Source organism: Peromyscus leucopus, chromosome 23, assembly GCF_004664715.2.
Source record: "Peromyscus leucopus breed LL Stock chromosome 23, UCI_PerLeu_2.1, whole genome shotgun sequence".
Classification (NCBI taxonomy): domain Eukaryota; kingdom Metazoa; phylum Chordata; class Mammalia; order Rodentia; family Cricetidae; genus Peromyscus; species Peromyscus leucopus.
In genome coordinates this window covers 44,957,087-44,977,300 of record NC_051082.1, presented here as the reverse complement: position 1 = coordinate 44,977,300, position 20,214 = coordinate 44,957,087, and the positions used below count along the sequence as shown (strand labels likewise).

The 20,214-nt window shown below is 45.4% G+C and overlaps 1 protein-coding gene across 1 annotated transcript in view; it reads left to right on the top strand.

Annotated features, from left to right (window-relative positions):
* Baiap2l1 (BAR/IMD domain containing adaptor protein 2 like 1) overlaps positions 1-20,167 on the top strand; it is a 101,047-nt gene extending 80,880 nt beyond the window's left edge. The window contains exons 7-14 of the mRNA XM_028890290.2: positions 388-540; positions 3,366-3,533; positions 4,389-4,536; positions 6,453-6,660; positions 7,196-7,273; positions 8,993-9,182; positions 17,899-17,936; positions 18,584-20,167. Coding sequence (XP_028746123.1) covers positions 388-540; positions 3,366-3,533; positions 4,389-4,536; positions 6,453-6,660; positions 7,196-7,273; positions 8,993-9,182; positions 17,899-17,936; positions 18,584-18,659 — 1,059 coding nt within the window. The 3' untranslated portion in view covers positions 18,660-20,167. The remainder of the gene's footprint in view (positions 1-387; positions 541-3,365; positions 3,534-4,388; positions 4,537-6,452; positions 6,661-7,195; positions 7,274-8,992; positions 9,183-17,898; positions 17,937-18,583) is intronic.
* The last annotated feature ends 47 nt before the right edge of the window (positions 20,168-20,214 follow it).

Sequence of the window (20,214 nt, the reverse complement as noted above, 5' to 3'; positions counted from 1 at the left end):
CCTGACTGTCCTCATTTTACCACAGGAAAATGAAGCTTACGTTAAGTCCTATGAGTGGTACATGGAACGGTGATCAAACCTGAAACTTCTGGTTCCAAAGGATTTTTCAGTAGAAGAGAGTCATCCCTAGAGTGCAGAGTTGTATAATGCCAGCTGCTCAGTGGAGAATGTAAAGCCTTCAGTAACCTTTCTCTACATATGAGTCAGTGTCTTAATGGCGATGATATCTGCTCAGACTAGGCGACAAGTATTTTGTCCAGTGTTTATTTGCATTTTGTGTTTTCTCCATAATCAAAGTAAACTGGGTATAAAGATGGCTGGCGATAAATGTCATGCCGTGCAGCAACCAGATGCCTCCTGTCATGCTTCTATTGTTTATTTTCATAGTATGTGGAGACTGTTACTTCTCGCCAGAGTGAAATCCAGAAGTTCATTGCAGATGGCTGCAAAGAAGCCCTGCTTGAGGAAAAAAGGCGCTTCTGCTTTCTGGTGGACAAGCACTGTAGCTTTGCCAATCACATCCACTACTATCACCTGCAGGTGAGTGTGCAGCAGTGTGCACTAAGTGTGGCAGGAGCTTTATCTTATAGTCAAAAGCCCTCGAGGGCCACTCTCTACAGATAAGCACAGGATAGACCTTCACAGAAATACAGATGCAATGAATAATCAAATATCCACTTATCATTCATTTCATAATGCATCCATATTTAAAATCCCTTGTAAAAAATGATACATTTGGGGCTGTGGTTGTGTCTCAGTTAGTAGACTGCTTGTCTAGCATGCACTGGGTTTGATTCCTAGCACACTGCATAAACTGGGTACACACTTGTAATCCCCAGGAAGTGAGGCCAGGAGGATCCTCAGCTACATAGTGAGTTGAGGCAAGCTTGGGCTATGTCTCCAAAGCAAAACAATAAAAAGACACAGTCTAAAAAAGTCAACTTTTGGTAGGCTCCTATGTATCTTGGGTGTCACTGGCTTGACTAGATTCAATCTCTGGGTGGTTCTAGATGATCATAGAAATAAGTGGGACCATTGGCAGCTCTGTCCAAGGCTACAGACACCCCTTTCCCTATTCACAGCCATCAAGACACTGAGTTTTGTTGTTACTTTTCACTCTTGTTTACAGTATTCACTCATGATCACCTCAACCAAATGGCTGATTTAGTTCCCTCCTCCTGACAGACGCAGCTGTGGGGTTAGAGCCCTTTTTTCCTTTTAATTTTCTTGGGCCTATGTAAGCATCCTAAGCTAGCATGATTGAGGTCAAACACTCACTGTTGTTCATAAGCACATGATTGATTTAAGAGAGAATTCCGAAATATGAGAAGAAGTTCTACAAACGCTAGAATGTAAGTCAGCTCTTTCAAGGGGAGAAACCCTGCCCTGTATGTGCGTGCAGGGGTCACATATTCTGTAAAGGTTTTGTAACTCGAAGGATAGGCAGCTTCCTAATCCAAATACTTAAGGTCTAAAATGGTTATAATAAAAAAGTGCTGTCTCTGGTATTCGCTTTCATGTCTGCCCTCATGTAGATGCGTCTGTAGATGCCCAGAGCACATTTACATGAGTAAGAGCAATGCTGAGTATGTTTAGAAGCATGCATGCTTCCATGATGAGGGCCTCCTGCTGTGGCAGAATGACAGGGTCACCGCTGTAGAAAGAGTTTCCTTCCTATGGCAATGCCCCACAATGTCAGGAGGTGACCTGGGCTGTTTTCATAAAGTCCTAGTTACTGGCAAGGTTTTTCTTAGACTAATCCTTGGGCCCTAATAGTATTCTGTAGAACAGCATAGACCAAACCTGCTTCTTTCTGTACCAGAAGTTTCTTTAGCTATTTGAAAACTGCTTTGTGATCCCCCTTGTTGCAGTTAGAACATTCTAGTCCTTCACCTAGCCAGTGCTAGCAAGTGGTCTTCATTATGCCACTCCCCAGCCTGTCAGGGTCAGAAGTGGTTGGTGTGAGTTTGAAAAAAAAAAACAGTGTTGTTGCCTTGCAAATAGCTTCAGGGATGGAACCCTACTTCTTTTTCCAACCAGAGTGCTGCCCTGGAAAAGGAGTTCACTGAAAGGTTGTGGGAGCCTGTGGTGATATATTTTCCCCCAAAATATTGTGCACCCTAATAAATTTATCTGGGGTCAGAGAACAGAACAGCCACTAGATACAGAGGCCAGAAAATTGTGGCACACACACACCTTTAATCCTAGCATTCCGAAGGCAGAGATCCATCTGGGTCTCTGTGGGTTCAAGGCCACACTGGAAACAGCCAGGCATGGTGATACACACCTTTAATCCCAGGAAGTGATGGCAGAAAGCAGAAAGGTATTTAAGGCCTGAAGACCAGGAACTAGAGCTGGTTAAGCTTTTAGGCTTTTGAGCAGCACAGTTCAGCTGAGACCCTTTCGGGTGAGGACTCAGAGGCTTCCAGTCTGAGGAAACAAGATCAGCTGAGGAACTGGCAAGGTGAGGTGGCTGTGGCTTGTTCTGGTTCTCTGATCTTCCAGCGCTGACCCCAGTACCTGGCTCCAGGTTTGTTTTTATTAATAAGACCTTTAAGATTCCTGCTACAGGAGCCTCTGAGGGTCCCACTGCAGGAGCAGAGCCAGGCTCCTGGGGGCCTCCAGTGTTGCAGTGTCTCAGCTCTGCCACCTAGCTACTGTGCAGGGCCAGTCAGACTGTCGACAGGAGCATCCCCAGGCACGTAGCACATCCTACCTGCTCCCTCCCATCCCCACCGCTCACCTATAGGCCCTTTCCCACAAGTGGAATTCCTGGAACAGAGTCCGATTCATTTGCCTAATTCACTCCTGTGCTTCTCACCACAACAGAGGTGTTGATTTTAGAAGGACTGGTGGGGAGATGGTGATTGTCCTTTCCAGAGCCATCTGGAAAATGAAAGACTTTGATATTGTTGCTCAGGTCTCCCTTTTAGCTTTTGAATGGCTTTATTGTTTTGTTTTTGAGATGTACATGAGCACACACACACACATCTCATGCATACTAAGCATGAACTCTGCCTCTGAGCTATTCCCAATCCCAGCAGGATTCTTAATCATTAAACATTATTAATTTTTATAAATTTTATAATATTAATAAAACTTAAACATTATTCCATGTTAACTGGAAGTTCTGTATTCATGCTGAGAAAGCAGGTAAGTTCCCATTAGGTCCTGAGCCTGCCTCCTCAGCAGTCAAGACACAGTAGATGTTCATAGTTGCCTAAACTGTTGCTGAATTAGACTCTGAGCCCCCACTCCTGGTTGCAAGTTTTAATACATCAATAGGGATACTGTTTGAGACAGCTTTTGTCATCTCTTCAAACAGTGCACCTTTGTCTTTAATTTCGTTTCTTCTGGATTTATAGTCTGCAGAATTACTTAATTCCAAGCTGCCCCGGTGGCAGGAAACCTGTTGTGATGCCACAAAAGTACCAGAGAAAATCATGAACATGATAGAAGAGATAAAGACACCCATCTCCACACCAGTGTCCGGGACACCACAGCCTTCACCCATGATCGAGAGAAGCAAGATGGTAGGAATCAGTCCCCTTTTTGTACATTCACTAGTATGAGTTAGTTCATATTGACTCAGAGGACCAGGACTAACTTCGGTGATAGACACCATGAGCCCCTCTTTCCTATTCCTAGACTCCAGTTTCTTCCCTTTTCCCCACTTCCTTTAGAAACTAGAATTGACTGTGCAAATGTTTTGTATTCTACTTAAAACTGTTATGTTTTAGAAATGTCATTATTACTGTATTCCAACATTATAAGTTTATTACCAATGAAGACAGTATAGCCGCCTGAGAGAACTGACTAAAAAACCCTGGTGCCATTCAGCACCTGGAAGACTGCAGCAGGAGGATCATAAGTTTGAGGTAGCCTAAACTACATAGACCTTTATCCAAAAGAAGAAAAGAAATTATATGTCTGAGAATTGCATCAAAATAATGCAGGCCTTGTTTGGGAATCTGGGTGAGGGCATGTATGATACAAGATTGGCCATAAATTAATTGTCATCAAAGCTATGTGCTTAACAAGTTAATATAACACATTCAAAATTCTTTCAAATAATTGTTTCAAATGTAGACTCCTGAAGCCAAGTAGTGCTTAAGAAGGAGCCTACCTAGATGTGGTGGCTCACACTTGGGAGGCAGAGACAGGTAACTCTCTGAGTTTGAGTACACAGAGTTCCAGGCTAGGCAGGACTACATAGTCAGACTCTTTCTCTAAATCAATAATTTTTTAAAACTAATAATACTTTTGAAATAATTCACAACTAAGAAAGTGGGGTTTCTGCCATATGATAAAAAGCGATCCTAGAAACCTGTATTAGTCTCTCGTTGTATTGTTCTAATATTAGACTAATAAAGATTTTTTTTCTACAGATTGGGAAAGATTATGACACCCTTTCTAAATACTCACCAAAGATGCCCCCTGCTCCTTCAGTCAAAGCCTACACCAGCCCTTTGATTGATATGTTCAATAACCCAGCAACAGCTGCACAGAGTTCAGAAAAGATAAACAACTCAGCAGGTAAGAGATTTAGTTTGATTTCTTTTATGGAAACCTATTAAATTGTTCTATTTAATTTTTAAATATTTGTTTTTATTTATGTGTATGTGTGTGACATGAATGTGTGTGACATGTGTGCTAATGCTCTTGGAGGCCAGGAGAGGGCTTAGATCCCCTGGAGATGGAGTTGCAGGTGTTTGTGAGCCACTCAGTACAGATGCTGAGAACTAAATCCAGGTCCTCTGCCAAAACAGGAAGTATTCTTAACCTCTAAACCATCTCTCTAGCTCCCTTTTTACATTTTAAAAATACTTTTTCAAATAAATTTTTTTGATAAATGTACTATGAGGGAAAGGCAGACACACAGGTATAGTGGATACATACAGCCCTGGCTTCAAATAACTTACACCTCAAAGGAATAAGGCTGGAGCTGAGAGTGTAGCTCCATAGTAGGACATTTGTCTAGCATGTGTGAAGTTCTAGGTTCCACTCCCAATATTTGGTGGGGATGGAATAGGGAGGGAGATGAACTAAATAAGGTCTGGTCCAGACCATAAGACATTTAATAAGTGACATGTTTCTATAGCACTATTCTATATACTGGTAGATGTCTACAGAGTAAATATACTGTAGAGATGTATTTTTTTTAAATCATGTGTGCCTGTGTGCATACTCATATATGCACATGAGTACAGTGCTTATGGAGGCCAAAACAGCGATAGGATCCCTTGGAACTGGAGTTAGGGGCAGTTTTGAACTGCTTGCCATGGGTGCAAAGACTTACTTCAGATTCTTTGCAAGTGTAATACTTGTTCTTAACCAATGAGCCATCTCTCCAGCCTGAGAGGTACTGTATTTAAAAATAAACAGGATAGACTATAATAATTTAGTTTCACACAATGTTCTGTATCTGATAGCTCCCTCAGTACAAATCTGATGGCAGTCAAGTTGTGCTCTGGAGAGAACCCACAGCTTGTAGTATTCATCTGTAGGGGGAGATGAGAGATTGAGAAGAGATTTCTATAAAGACAACCAGGATTGCTCAGTGAGGGAAAATAATAGCTTGTAGTTATTTGCTTTTGAAGAAAGTTAAAGTGTATGATTCATTTAAATAACTCTGGTACTTTTTGGTAAAAGCCAAGTGAGAATCCCTGGCAGATTTAGTGCTTAGATAGTTAGAGACATGTTAAGAAATAGCAAAATTTGTATTGTAATTGTTACAAAGATGCCATGATGATATTTTAAATCCCTATGCCAGTTTCCCATTTTCTGGAGTGGCACATGTCAGCCAGCCTGTGTTTAAGTTGAGAGACAGTGGTGACACAGTATCTTGTGTAGGTGCCTGTGGACTTGGGTGCCTCCAGTGACTATAGCTGCCATTTGCCAGTTGTGATCTGAACCAGTCTTGGAACTCTTTTGAGCTTAATTCCCTGGTCTGTCAATATCAGCAGTCATAGAGCCTTCCTCTGGAGCTGGCTGGTGGCTGTAGAGCACTGAGATTCTTGACAAATTCTCAACCAAGGGAACTCAGCACCTCTCATGTATGTGCTCAGGTGAGAAGGCAGAACACAGCATTTCCAACTCACTCCTTTTCTTGTGGCACAGAGAAAGGCAGTGGGTCTGAGCTGTTGCCTCAGCGGCCTCTGTGTTCCAGACTGAAAGAGCAGTACAGTGTGGGCACTTCACCAGGGAAGAGAACCGGCCTGGCTGCCATGGTGCAGGTGAAGCTGGCACACTCTGCTGGGCTTCTCTGGGCTTCTCTTCTTACAAGTGCTTTTGGCTCTGTGAAGGCTCCAGGCTGAGGCATACCTGTTTCCTCCTCATGGGCAGTGCAGAAGGCCTGGGCACAGTACAGAAACAAACGGTTTTCTGGGGTTACTCGCTGAACTCTCCTGCCCAGCATTCTTTCGTCATCATTCCCATGCTCGCTTCCACAGACACCTCAGAAGATCCCAGTTTACAAAGATCCGTTTCTGTTGCAACCGGACTGAACATGATGAAGAAACAAAAAGTGAAGACCATCTTCCCTCACACTGCGGGCAACAACAAGACCTTACTTAGCTTTGCCCAGGGGGACATCATCACACTGCTCATCCCCGAGGAGAAGGACGGCTGGCTCTATGGAGAGCATGACACCACCAAAGCGTGAGTTGGCATGAACCTCTCTGCACCAGTTTCAAACGGCCCTCGCCTCAGAGAGCTGCTGCCTTCCCTGTGAACTGCAAGTTGTCTGTGGTGTAGGAACCCTTTATTCTTCTTTACAGTGTGGGCAGCTGCTGTTATCACAAGCTACTTGGTGTATGTATAGGTGAACTTGGTACAAAAACAGATTATCAGGTCATCTTACGTCACTGCCGACAAAAGGCATAAATATTTTTATGTTTATTTATTTCATGTGTACATGCATGTGTGTGTAAGTAATCTGGAGGTAGGAGGACAACTTTCAGGAATCTGTTCTCTCCTTCCAGCATGTGGATTCCAGAGATCATCAAGCTATCATTGGGTGGGTGGGTGTCAATGTGTGTGTAGGAGACACCTGTAAAAGCCTCCATTTCATTCAGCCCATTTGTGAGTGGCTAGCCCACCCGAGCTGTTGTCAGGATGTCCCCAAACATGGGTACTACTTACATGCCTGCCTCAGGTATCCCAGATGGGTCTTTTTCTTTATCTTCACCTTTAGGAGGGGTTGGTTCCCATCATCATACACAAAGTTGATGGAAGAAAACGTGAAGGAAGCAGTGTCTGTGCCTACACCAAGGTAGGGAGTATGGCCTGGCTCTCCCAGCACCTGGAAGCTTACCTTGACCCTGATGTCCCCAGACACAGTAGAGTCACAACCTAGATGTGCAGCCACGCTGGGCTTCACCTTCGTCACTTGTGTGAAGGAGCCAGTGGCTGCTCCTCCGTGGTTCCTGTGGTCCACGAGCTTCCCTAGCTATCTGCCGTGACCAGGCCAGCCCAGCCCACCCCGCCAGCTGCAGTGCTCTGTCCACAGCTGCTTCTCGTGAAATGTTCTCACGCCTGAGTTCCTGACAGGGTGCTGTGCTTGCTCTTCCCTCGTGTCCCTCCTCCGCAGGTCCTTTCCTGTTCACCACGTAGGCGCTCGTGCTCCTCGGGGTCCACCCTCAGCCCTCCACTGTCTGCTCCCCGGGCTATTTCATCTACTTTTTTCTACTTATTGATTAATTTTGGTGGGAGAGGCAGCGGGTGGCACAGCACGTGTGTAGAGGTCGGAAGACAACCTGCTGGAGTCAATTCTTCCCTTCCATCATGTGGGCTCCAGGGCTCAAACTCAGGTTGTCAGGCTTGGCACCTTGGCACCTGATCACCTCACCAGCTATATTTCACTCACCTTTATGCTTGCAGCTACACCTGTGGGCCCCCCTGTCACCTCCATGCTGAGAATCCCATTCCTCAGTCTAGGTGGTGACAGTAGAAAGAGCCATCTTGGAGCTGGAGAGATGCTCAGAGTGTAAGAATGCATTCTGCTGTTGTAGAGGACCCAAGTTTAGTTCTCAGTCATGTGGCTCACAACTGGTAAACATACATTTAAAATCTTTAAAAAAAAAAAAAAAAAAAAAAAAAAAAAAAAAAGCCATTTCTTAGAGACAATCCCAAGGGCTTTAAATTGCTGACCACAATGAGTTCTCACAACCCTGTGAGATAGGGCTCCACTTTAAAACTGGGGAAACTGAGAGGCACAGGAAAGTTTTAAGAACTTGCTTAAGGACAGAACCAAGACTGAAACTCAGTCATAACTCATCCAGGCTGAAATGTGGATATTTCTAACTGGCTGCCCAGTGGACCCTGGGAAATAACATGTCTACACTGAACTGGTCATCTTTACCATAAACTCCCTCATGCAGGCTACTCTCTGGCCTCTGAACCCTCAAATGCCATGCTCAGCATCCTTCAGGCCCTGTCCTCATAAAATATCTCCACATGTTCCTCTCTAGCAGAGTCTAAAAATGCCATTGTACCAAGAAGGAAAAATTATCATTTTAGGGAGTAGGTAAGAGTTGTTTCTTGAGACAGGGTCTCAGTATATAGCTAAAGATAAACACAATGTATATAAACGTGTACACTATGTATATAAATACTATGTATGTATGTAGTGTAGTGTTGTAATCCCCTCTTTCTTCACCGTTTCTTACATGTGAATGGATGTTTCGGTTTCATGTATATCTGTGCACCACATGTGTGCTCAGTGCCTTCAGAGGCTAGAAGAAGGCATTGGATCTCTGGAACTGGAGTTACAGATAGTTGTGATCCACCATGTGGGTGCTGGGAATCAAACTGGAGTCCTCCAGAAGAGCAGCCAGTGTTCTTAACTGCTGAGCCATCTCTCTAGCCCTGACACATCCTTTTTTGTCAAGTTACTGCCCACTACCCTAGCCTTGGCCATGGGATGTTTGGGGCAGAGGGGTGCAGGTGGCATGACCTTATCTGACTTGGCCCCCTAACCTTTGGCTTTGAGCCCTGCACCAGTGAGAAGCATCAGTACTGTGGACCTGACTGAGAAGAGCAATGTTGTCATCCCTCCTCCTGACTACCTGGAGTGCCTGTCCATGGGAGCCACCTCAGACAAGAGAACAGGTGCTCCCAAGACTACTACTTCTACCTTCAAAGCCCCAGTGTCCAGACCAGATGCCACATCCACATCTCCGGTGAGCTCTGTTCATGGCTGGTGGGGGGTGAGGGCATTGGGTTCTCTTCTTTATAAACACATGCTCCCCCAAACTCCTCAACTCTATGCCTTCTTTCTTTCCTTTTTACTTTATCTTGTGCAAGACAAACAATTAAGTTTGTTTGCTAGGTATTACTGGAACTTTCATGTTTCCTTGCTTTTTGTCTTAATCTTTTATTCTTTTAATCCTCTTCCTCTGCATTTTGTTCCTTTCCTGCTATTTTCTTAAAAGGGGAGGGACTAAGCTTAAAAATGTGGACTTGGTGCCAATGTGCCAACATTGTCTTTAATCCTAAACTACCCCTAAGAAGGAAAATGGAGGACTTGGGCTCCTAGCCACTTCTTTGCCCTTGGCAACTGCAGGGGAGTGTCTACAGAGCACCCGGCACACTGTGGGCTCTAGACAAACAGGTGAGGCCCCTGCTCCTTTGAAACATAGATCCTAGTGATTGGAAGCAGATAATAAACCAAACCCGGTTAAAAGCCATGCTAAGAATGAAAATAGGGGGAGGTACTAGTGGATAGGGTGACATCCTAGGTGGATGTGACAGGTTAAACTTGTTTGAAGTTCAGTGTCCCAAGATGGAGCCCTGAGAAGGGGAAGAAAAGAACCATTCCAAGTGGGGAGTTGGCCTAGGCCTCCAGGGATTCCACTGAGAGTAGCATGCTGGGATGGCCTTCAAGCTGCCTGGAGAGAGCTAGGCCTCATGGGTCTGGGTTTGTAGGGAGGGGTGAGACCTTCAGCCAGAGCTGGTTAAGAAGCAAGGGCAGCCTACTAGACACATCCCTGCATCTGAGAGTCAGCCCTTCTGTCCCAAGTGTAGGGTACATCCAGGACAACAGGCATCACAGGGGAGCACATGTGGCTGTGGTCTCTCTGGAGTCACATTCAAGCTGAAACAGGAAAGAACCACTGTGCATAAGTCCCCGAGAGATGTGTATGAAGGCAGAGGGCAGAAAGGTTAAACACTGTGTGTGATGCACATACACAGGGAATGGAGCTGGGAGAGAACTGGCTCTGGGTCGGGGGACTTCCTCCTGATGTCTCTCCAGTGAAGATAGAAGAGGGCAAGACAGAGAAGGAAAGTGGCTGAGGAGTCAGGATGCATCCAGGCATAAGAGCCTGTTGTGAGAGAAGGCAAAGTGGGGCACTGACTTGGCCAGTGTCTCCTATCTGGCTATTTCTGCTTGCCTAATGGTGAAGGAAGATCAGCAGCTGCTGGGGTGGGTCCAGGTATCCAGCAGGTTTGACAAATTAAGTGTGCAGAGTGATATAGTTCATGCACAACAGGAAAGCAGGAGGGTGGGCAACACCATGCACCCATTAAAGCTGCTGGCAGTGATTTGAAATTGTCGCTGTGCTTCCCAGCTGCCCAAGTCCAGATGAGAAGTATCATCGTGTACCTTATTGATGGAATGCTTTCTGAGAAATGTATCATTGGAAGTCTGAGGACTACAAACTCGAGACATCATACACAGTCAGTCTATGGTCACAGGAGAGCCCTCATGCATGACCAAATAGTTGGGGATTAACTGAGGTCATAGTACTTGAGTTGGGAGGATTGGGGAGTTGGGGGTGTTTGTGAAGGCGTGGCTGTGGTTGTCTGAGACTAATCCATACCGGCTAAGGAGGCTCCATGTGAATGGGATGGGGTAGTTGCAGGTGTCTCCTCGAGGAGTGTAATCAACAGCATGGAGAACTGGTGGGAAGCTGAGGAGTGAGTGGCAGAGAATAGGAAACAGAGCTAGACTCAGGAGATGAGTGGCTGAGAGTTATGTGTACCCATGCAGCACAGCCAGGTGTGGACAGAGCCAAGTGGAACCAGAGCCTGCCCAACTTGTGTTTACCGTAGCTTCCCCCCACCCCACCCCTGGCCCTTCCCCAGTGTCCCTCTTGGAGCAGGTTCAACTGAGTCCATGCCTCTTTTACTACTTGTCTTCTTGTTAGTTTTACTATTGTACCGTCCTTTCTGTAGAGCACATGAGTACTGCCTCCCGCTTCTCAGGAGGGGTGCAATTCCAGTTTGCCCCACAGCAAGAACCAATTACAAGGCAGGTTTTGTTGAGCAGTGCGTGGTGCACAAGTACAGTCTCTCATCTGTACAAAAAACATGTGTCTGCTCTCACGTGAGCCTTGAGGATCCACTTTCCTCCCTCTCCTCGGCTACAATGAGAGCTCTGAACTCCTAGTGTCTTGGCTTCCTTCTTCGATAGCACATTATATAACTGCACAAAGTCCAGGTTAGGGACTCATGACTGTAATCCCAGCACTTAGGAGACCAAGACAGGAGAATTGCCATGAGTTCAAGACCAACTTGGGGTATGTAGTGAGTCTCAGCCCAACAAGGCTGCAGAATGAGACCCTGTCTCAAACAAACAATTGCGTGTCACAACTTCAAGTCTGGCATGTGGAGCCATGAACATCTGTTCATGTTCTGAGTCTACAATGTTTCCCCTACTTTTGTTAAACTTTCCATTGTCTCTTATAGAAATTCAAATGTAATGCAAATAGAATAATGACCCCTCTCTCCACTTTAACAGTTACCAGTTCTCTTACCAACCTGTGTCTTCCCTGGTTCTTCCATTCCTGGCTCAGTTTGTACCAATGCCAGACAAAGTAAAGACTGAAAAAAAGATCCATTTCAAAATTATAACAAGACCAATATATCTTTAAAAACTAACAATAGTTTGTAAATACCATCAACTAGTCACTGTTCTAACTCCTGAGGATGTCATTAAAATATTGTTCATGGAGCCAGATGTAGTGGCACATACCTGTAATCCTAGTACTCAGGTAGTAGAGACTGGAAGATTTGAAGTTCAAGCTCATTTTTAGTTATATAGTGAGGCAAGCCCTAGACTAGAGACTGGTTGAAGGGTTGGAGGGGATAGAGAGATCATGTATAGTACAGCCATTTAAATCTGGATCCAAATCAGCTGTAGACTTTGTAATTAGTCAAGAGGTTTCTTGAGTCTTTCCCAGTGACAGGTCTCCCTTCTGTCTCTTTCCTTGCAATTATTATCATCATTATATTATTATTGTTGTTATTATTATTATTATATCATCATCATCATCATTATTTAGAACAAGCAGGTTGTTTGTCCTGGAAGGGTCTCCAGTCTGCATTATGCCTCTTATATCCATATAGGGCTTTTTACTGTGTCCTCTCACTGTCCTGTTTCTGGAGCTCCAGCCCACTCTCTTCGTTGCTCTTTGATCACTTGTCCTTGGTAGTCGGCATGCTTTCTCTTTTTAGGATAGCAACAGTTCATTGCTGGTCACCTGGTTGTCTAATGTGTTCTAAGAGAAAAGAATCCTGTCCAAGACATGTCTGATGTCATACTCCCAGCTACTTGGAGGATTGCAAGTTCAAGCCAGCCTAGGCAACTTAGTGAGATCTCTTTCTCAAAATAAAAAGGAAGGTTGTGGATGCTGCTCAGTGGTAGGGTGCATAGCACTCATGAGACCCTGAGCTCGATCCACAATAACAACAACAACTCCAGCACTTTGCCCATGGAACATTTGCCAGTTGGTTGCTTGCTTGTTTTTATTGCATTGCTGAGGGTTGAACCCAAAGCTTTCTGTTTGCTAGGCATGTATTCTACCAAAGCTACATCCTTGCCGTTTTAGAAAATTTAATTTTATTTATGTGTGTGTGTACTCACCCATGTTCCACACCTGTGTGAGGTGATGTTCATGGAGGCTGGAGGAGGGCATTGGATCCCCTGGAGCTGGAGTTACAGTTCTGAGCTGCCTGATGATGCTGGGAACCGCTTAAAAGAACAGCAAGTGCTCCTAACCTCTGAGCCCTCTCTTTTCATTCCCAAAAACATGTTTCTGTCTTCAACACTCTTGTCACATGGATCATGTGAGCTGAGAGAGTAATCCTCACTTCATGGAATGGACAAATTGACAAATCCAGTTTTAAAATAAAAATATTGGCTCAAAACCAAAAAAATAAAAAAGGATTCTCAAAAAAAATTGCAGGGTGTAGTGGCACACGCCCTTAATCCCAGCACTTGGGAGGCAGAGGCAGGTAGATCTCTGTGAGTTCAAGGGAAACCTGGTCTACACAGTGAGATCCAGGACAGCCAGGGCTACATAGTGAGACCCTGTCTCCAAATAAATCAGTAAATAGACAGACTGACTGACCAGAGTCACATATTCTCAGACACATACAAATAAAATATAATCAATAATAACTTATTCCTCATTTAGCATTTTATAGTTTAAATAAGACCTAGCTTGATTTTTAAACCTCTTACTTGACTGTCAATATTGAGAAACTGAGTCAGTGTGGTAACATATACCTGTAATCGTAGCTCAGGAGGTTGAAACAGGATAACTAAGTTTCAGGCCAGTCTGGACTAGACAGTGAGAATCTGTCACAAAAACACCACCCCTCCAATGGAAAAGAAATTAGGAGTCTGCCCCCTCTTGTACAATGTCCCTGAGCCTTAGAGGAATGGCAGAAAACCCCGTTTAGGGCTGGGCTCACTGAAGTCCACAGAGCAGCCACGGCTACAGGTTTTCGTTAGGATCAGAGTCTAAGTTTTGTCCCCAGTCCTTTTGTAAAATATAAAATGAATGCTAGTAACTACATCCTTATCTAAGGCACACTTTGAGAGAGGGTACAGCTTTGTGGTGGAGTACTTGACTAGAATGTGAAAAACCCTGGATTTGATCCCCTAGCACCATTCAATAATATAAAAAGATAGATTTGTTTTGGTTTTCTAAAAACTAAAAAATATTAAAAGTTTTAGTAATACATTTCCAGAATATAATTAACATTCCATTATATTTATTTTGATACAGATTTAAATAAATATATTCAGGTAGATAGAGACATGGATACATGATGGATGGATGGATGGATGGATGGATGGATGGATGGATGGATGGATGGTAGATATTTTCAACTCCTGTCCCAACCTGACACCCACACATAGTGGAATGATAGCATTTCTCCTGCCACAACCAATTGAGCTGCTGCTCCTGGACCCTGCTGTGAGCTGGCCTGGCTGGATCCAAGGATGAAATGGGCTGCAGGACCGTGGGAAATGGAGGAAAAGGGGGAGCAGAGAAGAATGACAGCCACTTCCTAGGTCTGCAGTGCATTGAGAAATACAGCTGTAAGGACTAGCACTGTTTATCAGCACAAGGAGGGGAAGGGAGCTGGGAGCTCTGACTGATAAGGCGCATTCCACTGCCTTCTCTGCTGTTTACCAAGGCCCTGATATGATGCAGGATTGCCTGTCTGATCCAGAGGATAATGGAAAATACCAGCTAGTAAAAAGCCAAAAGTCACCAGAAAATAATGGGGTGTAGCTCAATTGTTAGAGTGTTTGCGTAGCCTGAATAAAGCTGTGGGTTCCATCCTCAGCACCACGTAAACCCAGCATGGTGGTGCACACCTGTATCCAAGCACTCAGGAGGTGGAGGCAGAGGATCCAAAGTGCAAGGTCAGGGCCAGCCTGGGCTACATGAGACCCTATCTCCAAAAAAAAAAAAATACTTGAGTGTCTCTCTACCCAGGCTTAGAGGGTCCCTATCCCCAATCACACTAAGGATGTTTACTTTGCTTTATCTTAAAACAGAGAAGATGGACAGTGGCCCCTACATACATGCAAAGGGCTTCACAGTTACAGGGTGAGGTTAGATGATGGGTTTGTACTGCATTTTTTCCACTTACAGAAAGAACACCTTGAAGTAATATTTCTAGATCCTATGCAGACTACAGAGAGAACTGCCAATCTTCCACTGACACCACCCTTCCCATTAGACAGCCACCCATATGTCGTTGCTACCAACTCAAATCGGGAGTCCTAGGAGCACAGATAGGGGAAGCAATGGGCAGCCCTGCCATCAGCAACAGAATAGTGCTGCTTCAAAGAGGGTAACTAAGGAGCAAGTGCAATGGCCATGTTTGGTTTGGGAGAAGCTATCTGAAAATGCCCTGTACAGATAGATGTTTCTGGATTTTTGCTGTAATGGTACGCCCGTATCACCTAACCTATGGCACATCCTAACTTAGTGAGGTAGCATGCTGCCGAGTGCCTGAAGCTGTGTCTCAACAACACCTCCAGCATCCCACAGGAAAGGACTGTATCACGTATCACCAGCACAGGAAAAAAACATCCCAGATTCACCATAGTTTTCTGCTGGATGTATCACTTTCACACCATTGAAAGCAATCATACCAAACCACTTTACAGCAGGAACTTGCCATTGCTTGATTTTCAAGTAAACACTTTATTAAAGTTACATACATATGTGCATGAACACACAAAAGTATAAAACAAAGGGTACACAACATTCTTCTTTATTTTTTAAAAAAAAAGGACCTATAGCCCATATTAGCCTAAAACTTGCTGTGTAGCCAAGAATGACCTTAAATTTCTGATCCTCTTGCCTCTACCTCCCCAGTGCTGAGATTACAATCTGGTGTCACCATTGCCAGTTTATACAGTGCTGGGAATAGAACCCAGTTCCTAGTGCATGCTGGACAAAAACTCTACCAGCTGAACTATATCCCTAGATCTTTTGCAGGGAGTAGGTGGGGAACTGAGATATGGTCTCACTATGTGGCCTAGGCTGGCCTCAAACTATTCTCTCTTAGCTTTCCAAGTACTAGGCATATGGGTGTTGGATGCCACACCAGGCCTTAAAATGAATTTTCTTGAAGTGATTGTCGAATCGGGGTCAGATCAAGAAACAACATTCTCAGACACCTTGTGCACGGCCCAGTACTGTTTCTCCTCCAAGGCCACAATCCCCGTGCCCTGACACTGAGATCTCATAGGGACAGAATGGATGAAAGTCAAGAGCTATTCTGTTGGATTTTGGGGCATTTCTTCTTGGGGCTGCATTGGTGTCTGTGGCCACATGGACACACTTTACTATCAAGGATTTGCTGTGCTTGTTTCTCTGACTTAGTGTGCTGAATGCTGAGGCATCCCAGCACCTTAAAATGCCACTGAACTGGTAGTTTTAAGAGGGTTAATTGCAGGTGATGTCCAGTGAAGAGCTTTCTGGTTTCCAGTGAGGATATGATGCTGTCCTCCTTGAGGCCACACAGGATAGGCCAGTGTTTTGTCCAAGGGAAAGCAGAAGGTTTCCAATGGGAAAGTGAGGCAGCCTGGGGCTGCAAGGTTGCTCTTCTGGTCTGACTTCTGGGTGCCAAGAGGCTCCTTCCAGACTAGAGCTGGCTTGCTGCTCCAGGCAGTCCAATCATGCCAGCAATTTGAGCAGGCATTCAGCAGGCCAGACCTCCTGATGTTCTTTACAAAGAAATTGTAAATCGGCTCTGAATCATCCCTATCATAAGAAGTTACATCAGAAATGACTTGTCCAGAGGCCTGCTAAGAAGCTGAGTGCCCTGCAGGAAGAAATCACTTTTACACCACTTCAAGCCTGATTAAGATGTGCCAAGCCAGGCAGTCGCTTTGTGCTTGTGATGAGTATACACTGCGTCCTGTGCTAGATGACTGTGCTGACCCCTGGGGAGCCTGAGGTCACAGCCCACATGCCTGCAGCCTGCCTCCGCCTGAGATAGTATATCCCATTCAGTATTCAAGAGATGATGCCCTGCAGGAGTCTTGCCCAGACCTTCAACCTCAGAACTCACACTAGAAAGTGAGTTGTTTGCTTTGATCTACATGTGCCCAAACTACTGGGAAACCTAGGAAGCTTTCTAGACACTTGAAGACAGCTCTGATGCTTAAGATGATATTCTACTGCCCTCTGCTGGGTGGTGCTCCGGCCAGTGCACTTACAGGACCAACATGAAAGATTTGAGACTGCAGGGTTTCCAGTTGCCCAGCCAACAAACACCCTAGAGATAGATATGCTGGAGGGAGATGGTGTCTGTGACCTGCCGTGAGGCTCAGAGCCACACACCTGCAGGATTTGGAAGGATCCTCAATTTAGAAGCCCCACCCTTGTTGCCTCCCTGCTTTCCCTAGGATTGAGCCTAGACCTCTTACAAGCTAGGTCAAGTGCTCTACCAAGCCACACCCCAGATCCCCAGATAGCTGGCTCTATCAGTTAGCATCAGTCTCCCAAACCAAGTTACTATTACTTTCATGTCATCACTGAGGATTCCAGTCTAAAACTAAAGGCAGAGGGTAGGGTGGGGGCACAGTCACTACACTACTTACTATAACTAGGGTCTGAAACCTATCTGTGCATGTTTTCCTTCCATGCCATGACTGTTGCCACTTAATTTGGTAAGATCTGAGTTTCTGTGAGCAGCTAGGATGTCCCATGCTGCCCTGGTGAGCACTGCTGCCACACTTGAAGGCACCTCCTTATTCCACCTTCTGACACACAAAGGGCCCTCAGAGTTCTGAAACATTTTCTCTTCTTGGCTCATTCTTTTGAAATAATTTAGACATAAAGCAGTCTTCGGTGTGAGATCAGGGGATGCTTTTAAACATGAATAGCTTTAAAGATTTGTTTGTGTCTGCATGTGTGTGCAAGCACGTGAGTGTAGATTCTAGAAGTCAGATCCCCTGGAGCTGGAGTTACAGGTGCTGTAAGGGCTGGGAGCTGACCTCGGGTCCTCTACAGGAACAGCTGTTATCTCCTCACGGAACTGCATCTCCAGCCCCACCAGTGGCCTTAAACCTGTCTTTACCTGTGGTCTAATAAAGCATGTCCTAATGTCAAGCCTTACCCAATCTGTCTTTTCCAGAGCGACGCAAACGGGACCGCAAAGCCGCCATTCCTCAGGTACGTCCACCCCAGTGTACAGTCAGTGTCATGTTCCTGCTCCGCTAAGGGGCCAGCAGTGCCCCCCAGAAGCCCTTCATGGAGGTGGGAGAAACCAATGTCCCCTTTCCTATCACCACCGACTCTAGACAGTCCAGGAGTGGGGTGCAGAGCGACAGAGCAGCATGGTTCAGCTGACCCATGGCAGGGTGGCCTGTCCCACAGGGCTCCGTCCATCAGACTGAAGCAGCCTCTTGTGTGACCTGCTCCCTAGCTCAGCACAGTAAACTGCCAGTCACCTGTGTGTTCAGAACAGGCAGTCCAGGATTGGCATGCAATGGGAAGATGGCTCAGTGAGTCAAGTCCTTACTGCACATGCATAAAAAGGACCCGAGTTCAAATCCCCAACACCCACAAAAAAGCAGGACATCACAGTATGCATCTATAACCCCTGCACCATAGAGGAAGACAGACAGATTCTGGGCACTCAATGGCCAGCCCATAGAAACAGTGAATTCCAGTCTCAGGAGGTGGAGTGTGATAGAAAACACCTAGCCATGACATTTGGCCTGCACGTGTGGCGAGCACTCTGGTGTGGATACACTCCCATATGCGTCCATGATATCTAATTCCTGTCTTTTTTTTCTTCCTCTTTTCCTCCCCTATAGTGGAGAGAACCCCTTTGCTACTGTGAAACTCCGGCCGACAGTGACAAATGACCGATCAGCACCGATCATTCGATGAAGACGGGAGGGATCCTGCTAGTCCCTCTACCCGAGTTCTCACCTGCAAGGCGACAGGGTGCTGGACCGGTACAGGCACTGTCAGAGCATCAGAGGGTGCCTGATTTCAGCGAACCCCACTTGAGCAAATCAATGTATTTTCTCAGTTTAACAGAGCTGGGTTTACACATTTTTGTCTTTAAGGTAAATGAGTAGCGTAGTGATTAGATCAATCATTTGAAAGATTTTCTTTTCTATTCAAAAGCAGTAAATTTGGTTCAAGTTCTTCTAATTTTAATTTTTAGAAGATCGCCAGAATAAGGGCTAGTCTTATCTATGCTTTTGTGCCTGGCTTTCTGTGGCTGAATGCAAAAAGACCAGAGTTTTATTTTATAAAGCCTGTGCTCTTAAGTAGCATTATGATGTTCATCTAAAGAAACTATGTAAGTTTGCATCAGAGCATGCAAATCTAGTAAACAATATAAATTATGAAACCATATTAAATATTTTTTAAATGACCCAATTTTAACCTTTTGATTAAACAAATGTGGAGCTAAGATGGCGAACTCTGACCTCAGTTGACGGGCATTGCTACAGAGTGCTCCGATGGTCTGCCTGCCTCATCAGCACTTAGGAAATTATCTCCAGGAGCTACTGAGTTCAGTGTTACCGAGTCACCAGCAGGGGTCTGTTTACGTCTCTATCAGCTTGGTGACACCTCCTGAGGTTTGGGTGTCTTCCTTTTTTTAATCAGGCACTGGCCTGTAAATGGCACTTCTAAAGCCTGGTGACTGGTGGGCAGGAGAGGCAGAGCGCTAGTCCAGCCTTACACTGTCCCACACTCGACTCTGGCTGAGACCAACAATGGCTTAGGCCACTGCACAGAGCCTTGAGCCAGGGATCAGTCTGCCCCTACCTGCCCAAGATGTAGACAGACCTATTCTGGGATGGCAAATGATTAAAATCAACACCCAGGCAAGTCACTATTGATTGCTTACCTCAGTTTCTTAGATCTTACCAGAGAAATCATTTTCCCCCAAGTTGGAAATTGGTCAGGGTTTGTGTACATGAAATTTCAGTCTTTCCAGCTCGGCCAAACAGTGCCAGGCTCACGTGGAAGGACAAACCTGCTGGCCCCATGAAGGGCAACTGGCACAGGCCTGCCCATGCCAACACCCTCCGTAGATCACAGTCAGGGTCATGCCCTGTTTTATCACTGTTAGGCAGGTGTCCCGGCCTGATGGAGAAAGGACCGCATTTCAAACAGTCCCTGTGACCAACACGTAAGTGCAGGTGAAGGTAGAAGCCCTGTGTTTTCACCGACAGAGAACACGCAAGCATGGATTTCAGACACGTGAAGAAGGGGGAGTGGCACTGAGAACTCACATCCTTCCTGTCACACACCTACAGAAACGTCTGCTGGGGTGTGCTCTCCCTCACGGGGCCACTTACCTGACTCATGGCCCAGCGCTGCAAACACCAAGGTTACCATTTGCTTCATGTTGATAATAAAGGAGAGTCTGAAACACATGTTCTGAGCCATAAGTGATACCTGAAGACTAGAAGATGGCCACAGG